The 18,361-nt window shown below is 41.2% G+C and overlaps 1 protein-coding gene across 2 annotated transcripts in view; it reads right to left on the bottom strand.

Annotated features, from left to right (window-relative positions):
- The window catches only part of FOCAD (focadhesin), a 312,226-nt gene that overhangs the window by 10,440 nt on the left and 283,425 nt on the right, over window positions 1-18,361 (bottom strand). For both annotated transcript variants that reach the window (XM_077912127.1, XM_077912128.1), the window contains exons 36-41: window positions 15,157-15,285; window positions 12,878-12,993; window positions 9,905-10,165; window positions 9,033-9,122; window positions 5,378-5,555; window positions 3,038-3,135 (exon numbers count right to left, since the gene is read on the bottom strand). In XM_077912127.1, the coding sequence (XP_077768253.1) occupies window positions 3,038-3,135; window positions 5,378-5,555; window positions 9,033-9,122; window positions 9,905-10,165; window positions 12,878-12,993; window positions 15,157-15,285 (872 nt within the window). The remainder of the gene's footprint in view (window positions 1-3,037; window positions 3,136-5,377; window positions 5,556-9,032; window positions 9,123-9,904; window positions 10,166-12,877; window positions 12,994-15,156; window positions 15,286-18,361) is intronic.

Genomic DNA, 18,361 nt, shown 5'->3' with positions numbered 1-18,361 from the left:
TTTTCAGTTATTATTTCTTTAAATAAAGTTTCTGCCCATTTTTTCTTCTTTTTCTGGGATCTCTATAATGCAAATGTTATTCTGATGGAGTGGCTGGGTTTCCTAAGTATGTTCTTTCTTATTTTGCATAATTTTTTTCTCTCTCCTACTCAGTTTGATTTTTTTCCATTACTTCATCCTCCAGGTTGCTGATTCATTCTTCTGCTTCCTCTAGTCTTCTATTTATTCCATCTAGTGTATTTTTTATTTCATTTATTATTTTTCATCTGTGATTGATTCTTCATATTTCTTTGTTAAGGGTGTCACTGGTGTCCTCTACTCTTTTCTAAAGTCCAGTAAGTATCTTGGTATTCATTACTTTAAATTCTCTATCAGGCATATTATTTATCTCCATTTTGCTTAGGACTCTTGCTGTGGTTTTGTCTTGTTCTTTCATCTGGGACATATTCCTCTGTTTTCTCATTTTATTTAACTCTGTGTCTGTTTCCATGTGTTAGGAAAGTCAGCCATGTCTGCTGCTCTTGAAAGCAGTGGCCTTATGAAGAGGAGGTACTATAGTGCTCTGCAGAGTACTGTCCTGTTTACTGGAACCTGCAGCTTCAGAGGTGTCTCCTACACTCTGTTGTTGTCATTTGACTGCTTTTTCCTTCAGTCTAGTCATCTGCAACGAGTCTCTATTCACCTGTTGTGGGCAGTAATTAGTCCCTGTGGTGTTAGTGGGCCAGTCTGGTGCTGCCTTGAGTTGAGTCAGGCCAGAGATACAGTGGCATCAAACTGCAGAGCACTTGCCATGTGTTGTCCCCTGAGAAGCTCTTTCATTAGTGGGCAGGCCTGCAATCAGATGAATTGTCTGTCCCCAGCCCATTACTGGGGCCACAATCTGACCAGTGTGTGTGCTCATCTTTCTCTCTCCCCAGGACAGGAATCACTTTGGAGGGGTACTCGTCCCTGTCAGGGCTACTTGCACACTTCCAGGCTTGTGGATCAGTTTGAATGGACTTTGGCCAAGAGCATATTGGAGGAGGTGGATCTGTAACAAGCTTGGGCATGAGATGTGCAGAGCCCAAAAGGTCTGTACACCAGGGCTGCTGCCTCTGGGACCACAGTGGTTGGGTCTATCTGCAAAGCATGCAGGGGTAGGGCATTCAGTTTTACTAAGGTGCACTAAGATTTTCTGTGAAAGGAGACCCACCACTACCATAGGGCCAGTCCGTGTGGATCCACAAAGAGTGGGTGGGCAGGGGACACAGTTTTAGCCAGATGTGTGCCAGTTCTTCACAAAAGGCTACCTGCCACTACCACCTCTGCTGAAGCCCCACAAGGTATGTGGTTAGTGAAGTCTGAGCAGGTGTTCTGTGGGTAGGGATCCACAGCACAGGGACTGAGGCAAACCCAGCTGGAGTGGACAAATCCTCAGAGCTGAGGTGGGGAGGTGGGGTGTAGTGTAAACAAATTAGGTAGCAAATGTGGGTGCCAGACTGGTTCCTGCAGGTGGCTGCAGGTGGCCAGGTGTTTATGCTGGGGGGGAGAGAAGAGAAATAGCACCTACCAGCTCCTTTGTTCTTGGAAGAGTCTCCTTGTGAATATCTATCTGGGACAGGCTCTGATTAAGTAAATAACTTCCTCCCTATACCCCTATATATTTTTTCAAATTGCTGTTTTGGCTATTTCTTGTGCTGTCTCTTTAAGGACAGGGACTCAGTTTCCTCTCACTAGCCAGGCTCACCCACAATCCAACCTGCTGGTTGTTAAGAACTCACAAAACTTCATCCCCTCTAGTTTTCAAAGGCAAATGTTATGGGGATTCATCTTCCCCATGTGGGCTCCCGGGTGTGACAGCCTTCTCCCTTTCTCCACACCCATAGTCTGTTTAGCTAACCACTGCATCTCCACCCTTCTGACCCTCTTCAATGTGGCCTCTTCTGTACGTTTAGTTGAGAAGTTTGTTCCACCAGCCTTCGGGTCATTTTCTGGGTTATTTACCCTGATGTGAGTGTTATCTAGTTGTATCCATGAGGTGAGGTGAGCTTGGGGTTTTCCTATTCAGCCATCTTCTCAGCCTATATATCTCCTTAGACATTTTAAATAATCTGTCTAGGATCCATCCATTTAGAGTTTAGACTAATCTACACTCTTATGGAAATGGTAGTAACAATGAATTGTTGGATTACTGTGACTGAAATTATACTTCCTTCTGCTTATCTGTATTTTCTAAGTTTTAAAAGATTTTTTTTAAAAAACAAAGTCAACAAAAATATAGGAGATCAGAAGAAAATGACAACAGATTCTGCTAGTTAAAAAAAGTTTAAAAAGTACTTCTTCATTTCTTAAAATTCATAATTTCACGAATTAAAATTTCAAAACTATATACAACTCTTTAGGAAAACTGATCAGAATTCCAAACAACATACCAGGCTATCCAAATTCCATTTACAGTAAACAAGATACCTGTGAAACATGCCTGTAGAAAAAATTCTACTATTAAAAAAGGCATAGTGGGCAGGGAAGTCAAGAAAAGAAGAAGAGTGGGAATGTGCTATCCTTCTTTTATTTATCAACCTTTCTCTATTTTAATTTACCCAAATAAGTGGCTGTTAACCTTTTTTGGTCATATATCATTTTACTCCTCTCATGAACAGAAGTATTGGTACAAACACAGATTACTTGCATGAAGGAACCTCTTCAAATCAGATGTTTGAGGACATTCTCTGGGCCAATGCAAACACCAGAGTCCTGTACCCGACCCTCCTTTGTGGAGTCAACCCCAAGTATATAGAACCCTGGGTCCTTTGCATGCTGCCCACTGAGGAACCTACTCTGTTGAAAATATTTTTCTAAGGGCAGCCCTGGATATCTCTCCAAGAGCCAGGCAAGATCATTCCTTGTGACATCAGAGTTACAACCAGCATTTCCCAAAAGTAAAAGGGGGGAGGGAGGGGAAAAAGAAAAAAGGACACAGCAACTTTTTTGTCTTTTGGGAGAGCAAAAGTAAGTTTTACATTTTAAGGGAGCCACAAATGACTCCTCTAGATTGTACCTCATCAAGAGCCACGTTCGGAATAGATGTCGAGTGGTATGCAATATTTCTGATATAACCCATCAGTTCCAAGAGCCATTCCATTCTCTTTAACACACCTGAAACAAAAAGGGTATTTTCTTACTGGACCATGGTTTTCCTATGAAATGTAAAACCGGGGAAGCCCCGGTGGCCCAGCGGTTTAGCACTGCCTGCAGCCCAGGGTGTGATCCTGGGGACCCTGGATCGAGTCCCACGTCAGGCTCTCTGCATGGAGCCTGCTTCTCTCTTTGCCTGTGTCTCTGCCTCTCCCTCTCTCTCTGTGTCTCTATGAATAAATAAAAAGAAAATCTTTAAAAAAAAAAAAAAAAAAAGAAATGTAAAACCGTTCAGTATTAGCCACCATAAATAAAACAGAACACCTCGTGAGAATTTCACAAAAACAGTTTCAAATCCTCTTGCAATACCTGAGACTTGTGATTTTGCAGTGCAGAGTTGACATTATTCACATTAGATGACTGTATTTTTATCTTAATTTTCAAAAGGTAATTTATTCTTCAAAACTATGCACCTATTAGTGATAAAATGCACTTATTGGTGTTTCTCTCTCAACATTCAACTCACTAGGAGAAATCTGGCAGGCCAACTAGCCAGCAATGTTGAATCGTGGATAATCAGGTTTTTTAATGGTCTTCCTTTACTTAAATATTCCCATTCTATACCAAAATCACAGAGAAAACCTACCCCAAAGACATAAAAAGAAAAATATAAAAACCAGTCATTATACAATAACTGGAGAAAAAACATCAGCATCAATATTGATTTTTCCTTTTTTATTATTTTTTTAAAATGAGGATTCCCAGCATGGTAATGCTTACTGGGGAAGGTTGTCAAATTTTAGTGAGTAAGAGGAAAATGGGAACCAAACTGGAAGGCCAGCTAGTTAGAACCAAAGGCAGCATCAAATTTATTTGTTTGCTTCCTGTATCTTGCTTCCTTGGGAGCATCTACTAGATTTCTCCCCGATAAATGCACTTTTGATTTAGAGTAAAAAACCCAGTTTTTCATCACAGGTTCATTTTTCATGAAGCAGGCAATAATGCAGAGATGAGACAACTATCTCAGTTGCTAAAGAGGAGAATCAATCAAAATTTCCAATCTAGTCTCAAAAAAGAGTATTAAAATTATGTCTCCCAGTTTTCTCTCAAAACCTAAAGATACAAGAGATGAGGGAAATACAAAAAATACAGAAATATAAGTAACTTGCCTAGGGTCACTAGGGCTTCCCTGCCATACCTGCTCTATTGGAGCCAGGTGCCATGTGGAACTGAACGTAGACTATAAGCAACGTGACCAAAGGCATGGTAGGAGAAATGGGAGAGCTCATTATTCTTAGAGTGTAAAGGTCTATGGTTATTTTATTTTTTTAATATTTTATTTTTTATTTGACAGAGAGACAGAGAGGGCACATGCAGGGGAAGCAGCAGATGGAGAGGGAGAAGCAGGCTGTCCATTGAGTAGGGAGTCAGATGTGAGGCTTGATCGCAGGACCCTGAGATCATGACCTGAGCCGAAGGCTGATGCTTAACCAACTGAGCCACCAGGTGGCCCACAGTCTACAAAACTCTAAAAGTTCCATCGTCTGATTCATTAGCAGAGCTTCAGGCTTACAGCTTATGGCTTGAGGTTGTAGTTAGGGTGCCCAATTTTATTCCTGTCACCCCTGAGAAGTTCCCCTATAGAATAACAAGTTAATTTTATTGTCGCTGTTTTCTTCATTTTATCTGCTTGTTAAATAACCACCCAAAAGTCATTTCCCTGACATCGCAGAATCGATTGACATCCTGTTTGGGAAATGAAAGCAGGCAGAAATCAACCTGACATACTTATTTATATCCTTGGGGGCCTGGAGAGCCAAAGACAATACCAAATTTACCAACAGTATTCATCCTCATCTCCAGGGTGGAGGTCAGGAGCTGGAGTGGAACTGGTTATTTCATTTAAGGTTGCCCCTCCTTTAGGGTAACGAAAGTCCTCCTGGGTCAAGAGGCACCAACCTCGTTTTTTTTTTTTTTTTTTTTTAAGATTTTATTTATTTATTCATGAGACACACACACACACACACACACACACACACAGAGGCAGAGACACAGGCAGAGGGAGAAGCAGGCTCCATGCAGGGAGCCTGACGTGGGATTCGATCCTCAGTCTCGAGGATCACACCCCTGGCTGAAGGCGGCGCTAAACCACTAGGCTACTGGGGCTGCCCACCAACCTCATTTTTAAGTTGAGGAAACAACTATAGCTCAAAAGGGATGGTAGGCTGATCTGTTCCTGCTGTTGGCCCCAGGCTGGCCTTACCTGTGTTAGCATGGCTCACAATCCGTGCCTGGTAGAGGCTGTGCAGTACCATCCAAGCTAGTGTGTCTCTTTCCTTGTGCTCAACAGCAACACTGAGGATATCCATCAAGCTCATCAAGGGGAATCGTCCTTGAGAGACCAAGTACAGTCTGACAAAGGCAGCCTTTTCTATGCTGCTCTGCAAAAAAAGCCAATTGTTCAGTTACTATTAAATTAGCTGAAGTTATTATCAAACCTCGGGGCAAGGGCAAAACCGAAAGGGTGAGTTGAAACTTGATTATTATTCCAAATGCTAAAACTGTTCATTTCCTGCAGCACGTGACCTATCTGCCTGGGTGCTCTATTTTAAAATGTACATACAGATTGAGGGTTCTAATGTCACCTCCTGTTTTCTCCTAAAACCCATCAGTGACTTTAGGGGTTAATTGGTGATGATATTTTACACAAATACACAAATAATGATAATGATGATGATAACTAAAAAACACAGCACTTATGTGCCAAGCACCATTCTAAGCACTTAACATATATTAATTTGGCAGTTCACAAAGTGCGGTACACAGACCTCTGAGGGACCCCAAGACCCTTTTAGAGGGTCTGTGAGGTCAAACTATATGCACAATTGCACCAAAACTACAGTAATAGTCACTGTATTTTTCATGGCCACTTGCAATTTTTTTTAAGAAAGGACTTTTATTTAAAATGCCCTTGTAAACAATAAAAATTATTAGTTACATTAAACCTTCGCCCTTAGTACAAATCTTTTTAAATAGCATGGATGACAAAACAGCAAGTATGCATGAGGAATTTCTGTGGCATACCCAAGTATTTACAGTTGTTTTGAGGAAAAACACTCATATGTTCGGGCTGTGAACTGAAATAGCCACTTTTTATGGAACACCATTTACTTGATGATTGATGGATAAACTATGGTTATTCAAATGGAGTATTTGACAGACTTTTTTTTTTTTTTTTTTAAATGGAAGAAAGTGAGACTGTCACTTCAAGGAAATACTTGACAGTATTTGTTGCCAATGATAAAATCTAAGCTTTCAAGTGAAAATTCGACTTTTGGAAAATTTGTATTTGCTACCAAGAGTTGGCAGCTTCCCAATACATGAAAGACTCTTCTGATGATTTTAACAAATGTGATATTTTGATATTGTATACTGAAATGCATCAACATTTAGAAGATTTTCAAAACTCAGTGATTCAGTATTTTCCAAATGCTTTTGTAATATCATACCCAGAGTGCAAGCTGGACCAATGGATTTTAATATAACAGACTATGTGAAGTTTATTCATATGGATTCAGACTCCACATGCTGTCCCTACCCTGAGGAAAACACCATTTGTTGAGTTCTGTTGCAACATCAAAAAAAAAAAAAAAAAAAAAAAGATATCCATAATTATCTGAAACTATTAACACATTCTTCACATTTCCACCAACATGTATTTATAAGGCTAGATCTTCCCCACATACTTTACCAAAATAACATCACAACAGATTGAAGCTATGAGAATCCAGTATTAGAGATTTCCGTTAAGCCAGACATTAGAAAGTTGCAAAAATGTGAAACAATACCACTTTTCTTATGATTTTGTTTTCAAAATTTTTTCCTATTTATGTAAAGATGCAATGGGTTTTTATTACTATTACTATTAAGTAAATATTTTTTAACTTCCTAGTTTTAATTTCTAATATGGTAAATATTGAAAGATATGACTCATTTAAATTAAAGTCCTTTGAATCTTCAACATTTTTTAAAACACTAAAGTAGTCCTGAGACCAAAAAGTTTGGGAAGTACTGTATAGCCACTGAATTTTCACACCACCTTATGCAGCTGACTACCACCATCCTTCCTTTATAGATGATCATTGGAAGCACAGAGGTTAAGTAACTTGCTTATGGTCACATGGCTTGAGGTGGCAGAGGTAAGAACGGGAACCCAGGGAGTCTGAGCTCTTTATTCTTTCCAAAAATGAATAGAAAACACTGACCTCAGTAAAACACACTAATTCTTTTGAGGACAGGAGAACACTATTCAGTGAGTTCTAGTGAAAATGCTCTGACTGGTATTTTAAGAACCCTGGTGAGTAACACAGCAACCTTCAGCTCTACATGCCATGAAGTAAATTATATGCATTACTTCAAACTATATTACATAAATATAATAATGATAGGATATACTACATGAATGTGATAACTATGACAGTAAATAATTACTGAGTACTAGCCTTATATCAGGTACTTCTCCAAGAAGTTGATATGGATTAAGTCATTGTTAACTCTCAAAACAACTCTGGGAAGTAAGTGCTAATATCTCCCTTTTATAGACAAGGAAACTAAGGCAGAGATTATGAAATGTATTCAAGGTTACAATGCTAGTAAATTACAGAGCTGGATTTCAAACCCCAGCAGTGAGGGTGCCCAGTCTATTCTCTTAAGCATTTCCTCATACTGCTCGTCTTAGCTTAAATCAAACTCCTCTCCAAAATCCTGATATTCCAATACTACACCAAGGGTTCTCAAACCTCAGGATGCAACACAATCACCTGCGCTGACTGTTAAAAGACAGATTCCTGAGCCCCACCTCTGACTCAGCAGACCTTGTGGGACTCCAGAATTTTCATTTCTAACCAGTCACCAGGCTGGTTCAGGGACCATATTTTGAAAATCACTGCTACATGATGCAGAAATTCAAGGATTGAAGTGAAGAGGCAAACCTATCATCAGGTGAAATAAATGGTAAGAGGTCCACTGGCCCGGTGAGGGCTCATAGTTCTCTAGACCCCTGCTATTACATGGTATGTAGGGTTGACATGTGTATAAGTATGTCCATTGGGATATACTTATAGTAAAAAAAAAAAAAAAAATCATTCAGGGGATCCCTGGGTGGCGCAGCGGTTTGGCGCCTGCCTTTGGCCCAGGGCGCGATCCTGGAGACTCGAGTCCCACGTCGGGCTCCCGGTGCATGGAGCCTGCTTCTCCCTCTGCCTATGTCCTCTCTTTCTCTCTCTCTCTCTCTCTCTGCCTATGTCCCCTCTCTCTCTCTCTCTCTCTCTGTGACTATCATAAATAAATAAAAATTATTTAAAAAAATCATTCAGTGTTTATGTGCAATCTAATAAGACATCTATTATACTAGCTAAATGTGTAACTTAACTGGTATGTTATTCAGCCGTTGGGCATCAGTATAAGGAGTACTTGTTAATTATCTTGTGTCTGGGCTAACAGTGTTTTTCAAATTGCCAACTTTCTTCTTTACAAAAGGATAAGTACCAGGTGAAATAAAATAAATTTAAGAACAAAACTACTCATTTATGTCTTCCATGCACCAGAAAGTTCTTTAGCCAGAATATTCCCATTCTTATGGATTTTGTATTGAAGATGTTATCCTGTACTTACATTTGCCCATAGGTGACACTAAAATGTTCTTGACAAAGTTGAACTAGGTTAAAAAGTTGTTTACCCATCTACCCATCCATACCATTAGACTGAACATGAGATCCCACAGCAAAACAGAGTTTCCTCAAATTGTCCACTAACAAATATGAAGCAAAACTAGCTTCAGTCAAAAGGATACTGTAGTCATCTCTTCAATTGGAATTCCCACTTTAATAATGGAAATAAATACACAGGTATGTTATTACCTTAGTAATCCGGGCAATCCGATTGGCTTCATCATCTGTCATTTCTGAGAGGCATTTTGCTATACTGACATATACCTCTAGATCATTTCTCTAGTAAAGAAAAATCACAAGCATGTCAAAATACAATGTAAGATAACAGACAAGATTCTCAATGTTCTGATGAATTATTAGCTTTACTTACCTCCATGAACAGCAGCTTATGAGATTTTAATCAAACCAAACATATGGCCAGTTTTTATCATTAAAAAAACATCTTTCTGGGGCACCTGGCTGGCTCAGTAAGTAGAGCAGGTGGTCCCTGATCTTAGAGTCATGAGTTCAAGCCCCACATTGGACATGGAGTTTACTTAAAAACAAAACAAAAATCATCTTTCCTATTATTTTATTTGTTTGGCTGTACTTGTCTATTTGTGTGACTATACTTTTTTCCTCTTATCAGAATCCATCATTCCAAACAGATTTTTAACTTCTTTGTAAAAGTATAATTCAGGAATCAGGAGGGGAAAGGCTAGTATTACGTCACTTGATATAAGAGAAAAACACTGGACAATATGTCTAAAGATTCTCCAGGTGTAACATGTAAGTGTTTCTGAGCTTGTTCGTCTTCTGCAGGCATTTGGTAAAAGGCCTAACAACATATTTCCTGGGGTAGCACTGGTTAACCTGTTTCTAAGCTGGCTCAAAACTTTGGTTCTAAATACTCAACCTCAATTTAGATCTTGGAAGCAAACACATTCTTAGTGAAAAATGTGGTTATTTCTTCCTAGCCTTCCCACCACATTCTTAAAACATACACCTCCCTGCTTTGCCAAAAGGGCTTTAAAAAATCCCAAACATAAATTGTCAGGAATGTAAATATTTTTGTTCCTCACCCGAATCTTATTTGGCAGAAGGTCAAAAATTTTTCCAGCAGCTTCACAGAGCAGACTCCAAAGGTGATGGGTAGGGCTGGGCAGTTTCATGGCCTGACTCAGACCCTGTAAGGCACTCACACATAACTCAGGATGGGGAAGTGGGGAAGCTGCTTTAAAAACTGCCACCATCACATTTTCGACAAAACCCACGATCTGTTCGTCTGAGACATGTTTTATCCATAGAGGTGCAGACACCAGCAGGTATTTCTTGATATTCAACTGGAAGCAAAAGTAGAGAGGTCAGGAACAGGCAAGGCTGGGTTGGCAGTGCTCAAAACCTCGAGGTCATCACTGTGTTTGAGGGTGGGCTGAGAGAGGGAAAGGCTCAGGTTACTTCCTTGCCCCTCATTTCCGTCAGCCTCGTGATCCAATGGGCCATGAATGCACGCAGTCTTGGCTGCTATGGGGACTTGTGATCCAGGGTGACTCATGTGTATATATGGTATCTGCCAATCCATCTGTGAACTACTCCGCTTAAGCCTTGGAGCTTTTAAGGGAGGGGAATAAAATGCTACTTCTGAAAGTACATGACGATTGCTATTCAATCTTGAAAGGTCACATTCCCTGGCAGGAAAAAAATCCTCAAGGTGAAAGGCTCATCTGCAGGAAATCAACTCACCAGAATATTTGATCTTATTAATGTCTTCTTCTAGGAAGCATAAGGGAATAAAAAGAACTGACATGCCAGGACCATTTCTGACCAAAGAGCAACAGCTGACCATGTGGAATTGACCATGGCACCCTGGAGGTCATGGAGCTGAAAAAGGGGCATGGTTCAAAATAGCTCGGTGCCAGACACGTTAAGAGAGGAGGCTTCAAAAATTCTGAGAAACATAAGCATGCTTCTCAAGGAGCAGCAAGTTGAAAAGAAGTGGTATTAAAAAGAATAAAACCCAGTAAATTTCAGAAAATATCAGTGTGGTTGCATGAGTTGCTGAAAGAGTTCTCCGTAAAGAACATGCCATTTCTGATCTTTTTTTGTAAATGAGAAGGTGTATCATTAAGAAAATGAATTCACAAACTTAATGTGTTCATTAACAAAGACAGTAAGGAAAGTCCACAATCACGGACAAATGCCAAAAAGTAACAGAGATCTAAAAGAGAAGAAGAAGGATAACTGAATTCTGGAAATAGTTTCGAGGTAAACAAAACAGGCTGAGTTATACCGGACTCTAAAGGAAGGAAGGGTTAAGAGAACAGTGTCTTCGACACAGACGGAGTCAGGCAGGCTCACTCCCGTTTCTTAGCAATATAAATTGTTTAATTGAGATGTGCCTCGGTTTGTCAACCTGTAAAATGGAAACCAAAAATCTACTTCTCAGAAGCGAAATAAGCGGGGCATAAAAGACTTCATCTTGTATGATTCCATTCTAAAGACTTTCCAAAGTTTATATGAAATTTAAATTTATAGGGAAGTTCTCTTTAAAAAAGGGAAAATTACAGAGATGAAAAGCAGATCAGAGGTAGCCTAGGTCTGAGACGGGGAGTGGGGATCGTCCTCAAGTTGGCACAATCCAACTTTCTGGGGGTAATGGAAATATGATGGGTGACGGATGAAAATCTATAAATGTACTGAAACTCATCAAACTGTATACTTAAAATAGCCATATTTTATGGAATATAAATTATAACTCAAGATTGTAAAAAAATATGTCAGAATTAAAGAGAGATTCCATCTGATGTCTGAAAGTGCTCACTGAGTGCTTACAAGTAGCAGATACCTAGCAAGTGCTAGGTACTGGCAGCTAGATGGGAGGTGCTTAGAGCAGACAGTCTGTGATCATTGCCGACAGAGAGGATGCAGCTTTCAATCACATCTCCCTTCAATTAAAAAGCATTAGAATATGTAGCAGAATTTAAAAGAAAAAATATGGGCAGCCTGGGTGGCTCAGCAGTTTAGCGCTGCCTTCAGCCTAGGGCATGATCCTGGAGACCCAGGATTGAGTCGGGCCCGCATTGGGCTCCCTGCATGGAGCCTGCTTCTCCCTCTGCCTGTGTCTCTGCCTCTGTGTCTCTCGTGAATAAATAAATAAAATTAAAAATTAAAAAAAATAAAAGGAAAAATAAAAGAAAAAAGATACAGGAGAGGAACTAAAATTAAAAGACTGAGCAACTAATGTGAGAACTTTGAATTCTTCTCAAAGAATTAAAGCCTCCTGAATAGAAGAGTAAAAATAGGATCATTTGATTTGTAATTAATTGGTCAACTTCTAAGGAATTGTGGAATGCAGGAGGTTGTCCTAGCTTGGAATATATTCAAAATCATACAATTTGCTAATTTCACATTTCTTAATGATCTGACCCCATTATTCCTACTCACCCTTAGCCTATACCTGGAAAGTGCTGACTCCCTCCCTCTATCATAGATACAGGGCTAGGTCACTTCTTCCTCAGTGCTAGCACAGGTGTTCTACTCTCCTCACCTACACCCTCCCACCTACATCCCCCCGCCCCCGCCCCCCAACCCCGGGGCCTATAACAGGATGCCTAACAAAATCCTACCAAGCCTTCAAGGCTCATCTGAATTGCTGTCTTTTCTGTGAAAGGGAAGGATCATATATGGATTTGCTGTTCTCTTAATACCTACTGAACCCATATATTGTATATCATATAAATAAACCCAGGTTCCAATAACTCTACAATTTTCTAGCTGTGTGATCTTGAGAAAGGAACTTTAATATACCTGACCATAATTTTTTTTTTTTTTTTTTTTTGCAATCAATGGGAGCTGAAAGCATGAGCACCAATGGCTAGAGCAGAGTTCTGAATTACACAATCTCCCAGTCGGCTGGCCAGCTACTGCCAAGCTCCCAAGTTTTACAAATCATGTCTGTCTACTCTTCACTTTGAGAACATATACCCAAATGAATGTTCACCTCCCCCAAAAGAACCATATCTTCCTGTTGCCCAACACCTTGAATTGCTACATACACTCAGCCCATAGATCAGTGGTGGCATCACCCACAGTCCCAAAAGGGCAGCCGCATTCTGGGATGACTGGGCCTGTGTCACCATAATTTCAAGGCACAGTTGCTGTATCTCTTCTCCTGCAAGAGAAGAAAAGAATATGGGTTATATAGCTGCTTCGTGGACTCATTTTCAGGCTTCTAGGTCTCAAATCAAAGCATCTGCTTGTGTGACTTTTCCCAGTAACAGAACTCGAATGAACCAAAAGATAGTTCGTTCAAGTTGCCTTTCCACTGTGAGGCAAAGAAGGTACACACTGGCAACACAGGGTTAAACTTGAACTGGCAATGCCATGCTCTAGCTCAGGAAATTTCTCTTATGATGTCCTAAGAAATCTAAAGAATTGAATACTATCAAAAATTTGAGAAAGTTATAGCTAAAACTTTCTGTCTCTGTTTCTCCCTCCTCTCTACCTTGCATTCAGTGCACAGAGAAATTTGTTTAGGTTTGGGAGGATTTAAAAATGTAGCCACATTCTCTAGTGATCTAATCTTTTCAGCAGCCTGATTCCCATCGGTAGCCATATTTTCCCAATGAGATCCTTCCTTCTTCTTAGTATTTTTACTAAAACACCAACATTTTTCATACAGCACACAAAAAAGCAGGGAAGGCTCAGGAGAACATTTTTTTCAAATGAAATCTCCAGAACCACTGTATGGTGACATCGTATCTCATACGAGTATAATGTTCAAATGAAAGCATTTAAGTGAAAAACTGTGCATAGTCAAAATCATCTTTGATTATCCTTTCAACTGTACACAAATTATGGCTCACAAATCTTTCTGTATATCATATGTGAGCACCCAAATGTAAATAATAGAGGACTCGTTGCAAACACACACACACACACACACACACACACACAGAGTAATATACCACTACTAAAAAATTGTTCTCCCCACCCTATCTTTTTCTGGAGGTGTGTGTGGGGGGCATGTAAATGGGATTAAATTTGCATATGCTAACTCCATTAAAAAGGTTGATGTGGATGAACCAGAGGTGTGCATTCCCTCTGTCTCTCATCACAGAGTATCTGCGTTAAACAAAATAATGGTCCTCAGAGATGCCTACTTCCTAACTCCTGGAACCTGTGAATATGTTACCTTGCTTGGCCAAGGAACTTCTCAGATGTGATTAAGGTTAAGGACTGCTGAGATGGGGAGATTATCCTGGAGTATTCAAATGGACCCATTAAGTACATGAATCTTTAATGTGGAAAATATTTTCCAGGTTGTACAGAACCAGAAAGAGGACAGTGTGAGAAGGTTTTAGCTCTCTGTTACAGGCTTTAAGGATGAAGAAAGGGGGACACAAAGTCAAAGAATGTGGGCAGCCTCTAGAAGGGGAAAAAGGAAAAACACAGATTCTCCCTGCCTTAGTCTGTTCAGGCTGGTATAACAAAATATCACAGACTGGGTGGTTTATAAACCACAGAAGTTTCTCTCTCATAGTTCTGGTAGGTGGAAGTCCAAGATCAGGGTGTCAGCATGGTTCGGTTCTGGTGGAATCTTTCACCCAGCTCTAGACGGCCAACTCTTGCTATGTCCTCACACTGTGGAAGAGGTGAAGGAGCTCTCTGGGGCCTCTTGTATGAGGCATGAATACCATTTAAGAGGGCTCTACATTCATGAGCTAATCACCTCCCAAAAGCCCTGCCTCCTCAGACCAGCACGTTAGGAATTGGGATTTCAACCTATGAATTGGTGAGGGGACACCAACACTTAGACCATCGCACCCTTCGGGCATGGGGGAAAGAATGATGCTCTGCTGATCCCTTGATCTTGGCCCAGTAAGCACCATGTTGGGACTTCTAACCTACAGAACTATAAGATGATACATTTGTGTAGCTTCAAGCCACTAAATCTGTGGTAACTTGTTAGAGCAGCAATAGCAAACCACCACAGGGTACTTCCCTGACTCCTAGAACTCTGACAATACATCTAAGGACCACCAAACCAGGCCTTCTGGGGCCTGCACCACGTAGGCAGCAACACACACACACCTCAGTCAAGCACTGTTCTGATAAGTGCTTCTGGTCTGTGTCTTCAGACCTCCTCTTCCTTAGCCTCCACGATTTAGAAAGTGACTCAGTGGAAGTAATCCAACTGTTCCATCCAAGAAGAAAGACTATAAGATCCCAAAGGTCTATCTAGTCACCACCAATTGTGACCCAGAATCTATTTTTCTATTCAGGTCACATCCTAAAAGCAGAGTCTGAAGGCCTAAAAACACTTGGTATTTACCAAAGTTTAGCCTCATAAGTGGAGAGAGGAGAGCAGCCCAGTTCACAGGAGGATACTGGTAGCTTTCTCCGACAGCTGCGATGGGTTTCATTACAACTTTGAGAAGTGACGGGAGCACAGATTCAGGACCTGCAAGAGAAACGAAAAAAATTCATGATACACCCTGACAGCATGGTGAGGGAGGAAATGCCAACTTTCCCTTTTCCCAGTTCCAAAGGATTTGGCATCACACCTTCAACTGTGGTCAGTCCTTCAATTCTGTGCTCTCAGTCTAAACCCTATTTGTTACAAAATCCTGCTCCCTCTGTTCTCTTTCTGTTTGCCTCCAGTTTTCCCTTCTTGATAGATAGAAATATTCCACATCACTCCTTAACTGTCTTCCAAACTCTCCTGCAGGCACTTCATCCAACTTTCTAAAAAGAGTAACTTATCTACATTGTTGCCTCATTATTCATTCACTTGCTCCTTGATCCACTTCCAGAAAAGGAGACAATCACTGCCTACTCAGGCACAGCCCCTTCTAATGATCATAAAGTCCCTCAGTCCCCATGGCCCACAGTGGTCACAACCTGTACCATGTGATTCACCACTTGCACTCGTTAGCCATGGCCATGGCTGCTTGCACCAGAGGTGAGTACCAATAGTACAGCTAATTCACAGGCTGATCAGCTATCTATGACCTAAAGCTATAGCTTTTACATAATCTTTTTTTTTTTCAGGTGGGGGCTAATTTAAAATTGAAATGATGAGACACTGGAGCAATTTATGGCACTGGAGCCATAAAGCAAGTCAGGGTTTGAGTAGCCACAAAGGGCCATGTAAAAGCGAAGTTCGAAGGAAGCCTGAAATGATGTGTAAAAAAGTAAAAGAGCAAGGAAAAACAAAGCAGCTGGATCAACATATGCAGCAGAAGGAAAATCAGCACCAGCAGAAGGAGCAGCAGACTAAGGAAAAGCATCAGTAGATAAAGGAAAAACAGGGGCAGGATCAGCAGATAAGCAATAGTGAGCAGACAGCAAAAGAGGAGAAGCAAAGGTGGGAGGGAGTCAACAAAACGAACAACAGCCACAGAAAGGACAAGCACAGAGAAGGAGAAGCTGAAGCAAAGAAGGCAGCACGATCACCAGGCACTGAACGAGAAGGAAGCTGAAGTGGGGGCAGAATGCGTAGAGAAACAGCAGCTGCAGAAAGGAGAAGCATAGGAAAAGGGAGAAGCCAAGGCAGAAGAGGCAACACGATCAACAGGGACTGGACAAGGGGGAAGTTGGAAGTGGGGACAGAATGCGTAAGAGAAACAACCGCTGCAGAAAGGAGAAGCAAAAAAGGAGAAGCTGAGGCAGAAGAGGCAACACGATCAACAGGGACTGGACAAGGGGGAAGTTGGAAGTGGGGACAGAAGGAGTAAGAGAAACAACCGCTGCAGAAAGGAGAAGCATAGGAAAAGGGAGAAGCCAAGGCAGAAGAGGCAACACGATCAGCAGGGACTGAACAAGGGGGAAGCAGAGGTGGGGACAGAATGTGTAAGAGAAATAACCGCTGCAGAAAGGAGAAGCATAGGAAAAGGGAGAAGCCGAGGCAGAAGAGGCAACACGATCAACAGGGACCTGACAAGGGGGAAGTTGGAAGTGGCGACAGAATGCGTAAGAGAAACAACCGCGGCAGAAAGGAGAAGCAAAAAAGGAGAAGCTGAGGCAGAAGAGGCAACACGATCAGCAGGGACTGAACAAGGGGGAAGCAGAGGTGGGGACAGAATGTGTAAGAGAAATAACCGCTGCAGAAAGGAGAAGCATAGGAAAAGGGAGAAGCCGAGGCAGAAGAGGCAACACGATCAACAGGGACCTGACAAGGGGGAAGTTGGAAGTGGCGACAGAATGCGTAAGAGAAACAACCGCTGCAGAAAGGAGAAGCAAAAAAGGAGAAGCTGAGGCAGAAGAGGCAACACGATCAGCAGGGACTGAACAAGGGGGAAGCAGAGGTGGGGACAGAATGTGTAAGAGAAACAACCGCTGCAGAAAGGAGAAGCATAGGAAAAGGGAGAAGCCGAGGCAGAAGAGGCAACACGATCAACAGGGACTGGACGAGGGGGAAGTTGGAAGTGGGGACAGAAGGAGTAAGAGAAACAACCGCTGCAGAAAGGAGAAGCATAGGAAAAGGGAGAAGCCGAGGCAGAAGAGGCAACACGATCAGCAGGGACTGAACAAGGGGGAAGCAGAGGTGGGGACAGAATGCGTAAGAGAAACAACCGCTGCAGAAAGGAGAAGTATAGGAAAAGGGAGAAGCCGAGGCAGAAGAGGCAACACGATCAACAGGGACTGGACGAGGGGGAAGTTGGAAGTGGGGACAGAAGGAGTAAGAGAAACAACCGCTGCAGAAAGGAGAAGCATAGGAAAAGGGAGAAGCCGAGGCAGAAGAGGCAACACGATCAGCAGGGACTGAACAAGGGGGAAGTTGAGGTGGGGACAGAATCAGCAAAAGGACAAACACTGCAGAAAGGAGAAGCATAGGCAATGAGGAGAAGCAGAATAGCTCAATCAGCAGATGCTACATATGGAGAAGGAGAAGCATGGGTAGAGCTTCTCTAGAGATAATACACAAATGACCAATAAAGATGTGAAAAGATGCTGACATCACTAATCATTAGAGAAATGCAAATCAAACCACAATGAGATAATACCTCACATCCATTAGGATGGCTACTGTTTTTTTTAAAAGGAAAGAAAAAGAAAATAAACAAGTGTTGGTAAAGATGTGGAGAAATTGGGCCGCTCGTGTACTGTTGGTGGTATCACAATGGTAGAACTGCTATGAAAAACAGTATGGTGGCTCCTTCAAAAACTAAACAAAGAACTGTCATATGATCCAGAAATCCTATTTCTGAGCATATATTCAAAAGAATTGAAAGCAGAAGCTTGAAGAGATGTTTGTATATCATTGTTCACAGCAGTGCTATTCACAATAGCCACGAGGTAGAAGCAATCCAAACTTCAATCAATGGATAAATGAAGAAACAAAATACACACACACACACACACACACACACACACACACACATATATATTAGTATTCAACATTATAAAACAAGGAAATCCTGTCATATGCTACAACATACATGAATCTTGAAGATACTATGTTAGTGAAATAAGACAGTCACAATACTACAAATACTAGAAGATTTTATTTATATCAGATATTTAAGTAGTCAAAT

Source organism: Canis aureus, chromosome 10 (genome assembly GCF_053574225.1).
Source record: "Canis aureus isolate CA01 chromosome 10, VMU_Caureus_v.1.0, whole genome shotgun sequence".
NCBI lineage: Eukaryota > Metazoa > Chordata > Mammalia > Carnivora > Canidae > Canis > Canis aureus.
Note: the sequence above shows the minus strand (reverse complement) of the source record. Positions and strands in the feature narration are given on the sequence as shown.